This window comes from Nannospalax galili, unplaced genomic scaffold, assembly GCF_000622305.1.
Source record: "Nannospalax galili isolate Female #2095 unplaced genomic scaffold, S.galili_v1.0 scaffold536, whole genome shotgun sequence".
NCBI classification, from domain to species: domain Eukaryota; kingdom Metazoa; phylum Chordata; class Mammalia; order Rodentia; family Spalacidae; genus Nannospalax; species Nannospalax galili.
Window position 1 is genome coordinate 948,050 of NW_008337057.1, and position 2,084 is coordinate 950,133.

At 43.7% G+C, this 2,084-nt stretch overlaps 1 protein-coding gene across 1 annotated transcript; it reads left to right on the plus strand.

The window, feature by feature from the left end:
- The first annotated feature begins 1,313 nt into the window (after positions 1-1,313).
- LOC103733161 (ubiquitin-like protein 5) lies at positions 1,314-1,534 on the plus strand. Its single transcript, XM_017797849.1, has one exon. The coding sequence runs from the start codon at positions 1,337-1,339 to the stop codon at positions 1,532-1,534; it is 198 nt and encodes a 65-aa protein (XP_017653338.1). The 5' UTR covers positions 1,314-1,336.
- Positions 1,535-2,084: the final 550 nt, after the last annotated feature.

Consider the following 2,084-nt stretch of genomic DNA (forward strand, 5'->3'; position numbering starts at 1 on the left):
TTCTTTTACAATTAGATGCATTATTTACAGGAATATATATATATATATTAAGGAAAAGGGAAACAGTGCCTTCTACATGCTCATCAGGTAAGCTGGCTAGAACCTGCTGAGACTGACTTTGTTGTCTGTCCCTCTTACCTCCTTAGCTTGGCTGTCTCCTACCCCAGCTTTATGCTCTCCTGTTTATTTTCCTCAGTGTTCCTGACCTCACTCTTTTAACTCTAACATTTGATTTAAACTGATGTGGGAAATGTAAAAGAAATGCACTGTCTTTTCTACCAAAGAGTTAAGACAAAACTTCATGTAGAAAAATTAGAAGCAGCTTGGCAGAAATTGAAATTCCTCCAAGGCCAGCACTTCTTGAAATCAAAATATACATTCAAGGTTGAATTTGGTCCTCAAAATTGCATTCTGCTTATCAACTGCATCGCTGTAAGTCAGCCAGGAGTAAGAATGGGAGACTGAGCTCTGACCACTCAAAGTGAGGCACAGTATCCCTTTGCATTAGGAATAAAAGCCCAGCAGGATACTTGCTGGGCATGCTTGCTTGCCGGATTTACAACAGCTTGGAACCTTTTTGTGAAGTCAAACTTTTTGTTTTGGAAAATACTTTGGATTGTGTGGTCATTTTCTTGAGGCCCCAGATGCAATTCTAACACCCTGACAGAATGCTACAGCAGGAGCCCCCATGGCAGTGGGTAAAGTTGCTGCTGTACCCCCAAACAGCTTGGCTGTGAGCCCCTTAGCCTCCTGTTCACCCTCTTCAGTTAGTTACCTGTGGCTGCCAAGACAAAGTTACCCTCACTGGGGAGCCTAGAGCCCCTCACAGTTCTAGGGGCTGGAAGCCTGTAATCTAGGTGGACTCCTCTCCTTGCCTTTTCTTACCTTCTGATGGTGGCAGAGGCATAAACTCTGTAACTTATGGCTGTATCACCTCAAGCTCCACCTCTGTTATCACATTGCACACTCCCCTCACGAGTCTGTCTTCAAAAGGTTCTCCTTTAAAGAAATACTGGTCATGGGTCAGCAAGATTGCTCAGTGGTTAAAGCCACCTGCTGCCAAACCTGAGGACCTGAGTTTGATTCCTGGCACCTTCATGGTAGAAGAAGAGAACTCACTCCCCCAAGTTGTCCTCTGACCCCCACACATGTGCCATGGAACACAAACACCTCTCCTCACACCAAAATAAATTGATAAACGTTTTTTAAGACAAGGAATTAGCAATTTGTGAGATTAGTGAATATCAAAAAAACTAAGACAGCTTCCGGTTTTCAGCTTAAATTGAGTTGGGGCTTGGCATTCCTGCTAGGAAGTTGTGGCATTGCTCCAGTCACAATGATCAAGGTGGTTTGTAACGACCGTCTGGGGAAGAAAGTGTGCATCAAGTGCAACACCGATGACAGCATTTGGGACTTGAAGAAACTGAGCACAGCCCAGACTGGCACTCGTTGGAATAAGATGGTGCTGAAGAAGAGGTACATGATTTTTAAGGACCATGTGTCTCTGGGAGACTATGAAACCCACGATGGATGAACCTGGAGCTTTATTACCAGTAGAGTTCATTCCCCCCAACCCACCCTTCTCCCCAAACCCAGTCCTCCTCTGCCACCATGATCTGACACACTGTATGGACGCGTATTTTTAACAAGTCATGTGAATAAAAAAAAAATTGTGTGCTGCTTCAAAAAAAAGAAAAGAAAATGTAAGGCAATGCACAGCTTGTGTGGCTCAGATTACACATTATTTTTCAGTTTTAAAAAACATAAATGATGGGACTAGAGAGATGGGACTAGAGAGATGGTTAACAGCACTGGCTGCTCTTGCAGAGGACCTGGGTTTGATTCCTAGTACCTACATGGTGGCTAACAACCATCTGTAATTCCAATTCCAGGATGTCTGATGCCCTCTTCTGACCTCTGTGGGCATTTCATGACATGGGTGCACTTACATACATGCAGGCAATACACTCATACACATAAAATACAAATAAAAATTAAAATATTTTAAAAAGGCATAGCCTCCTGCATTCTGGTGCCAGTACCATTCCTGGGTAAGTCTAGCAGTGCCCATACCTTAACCCCCC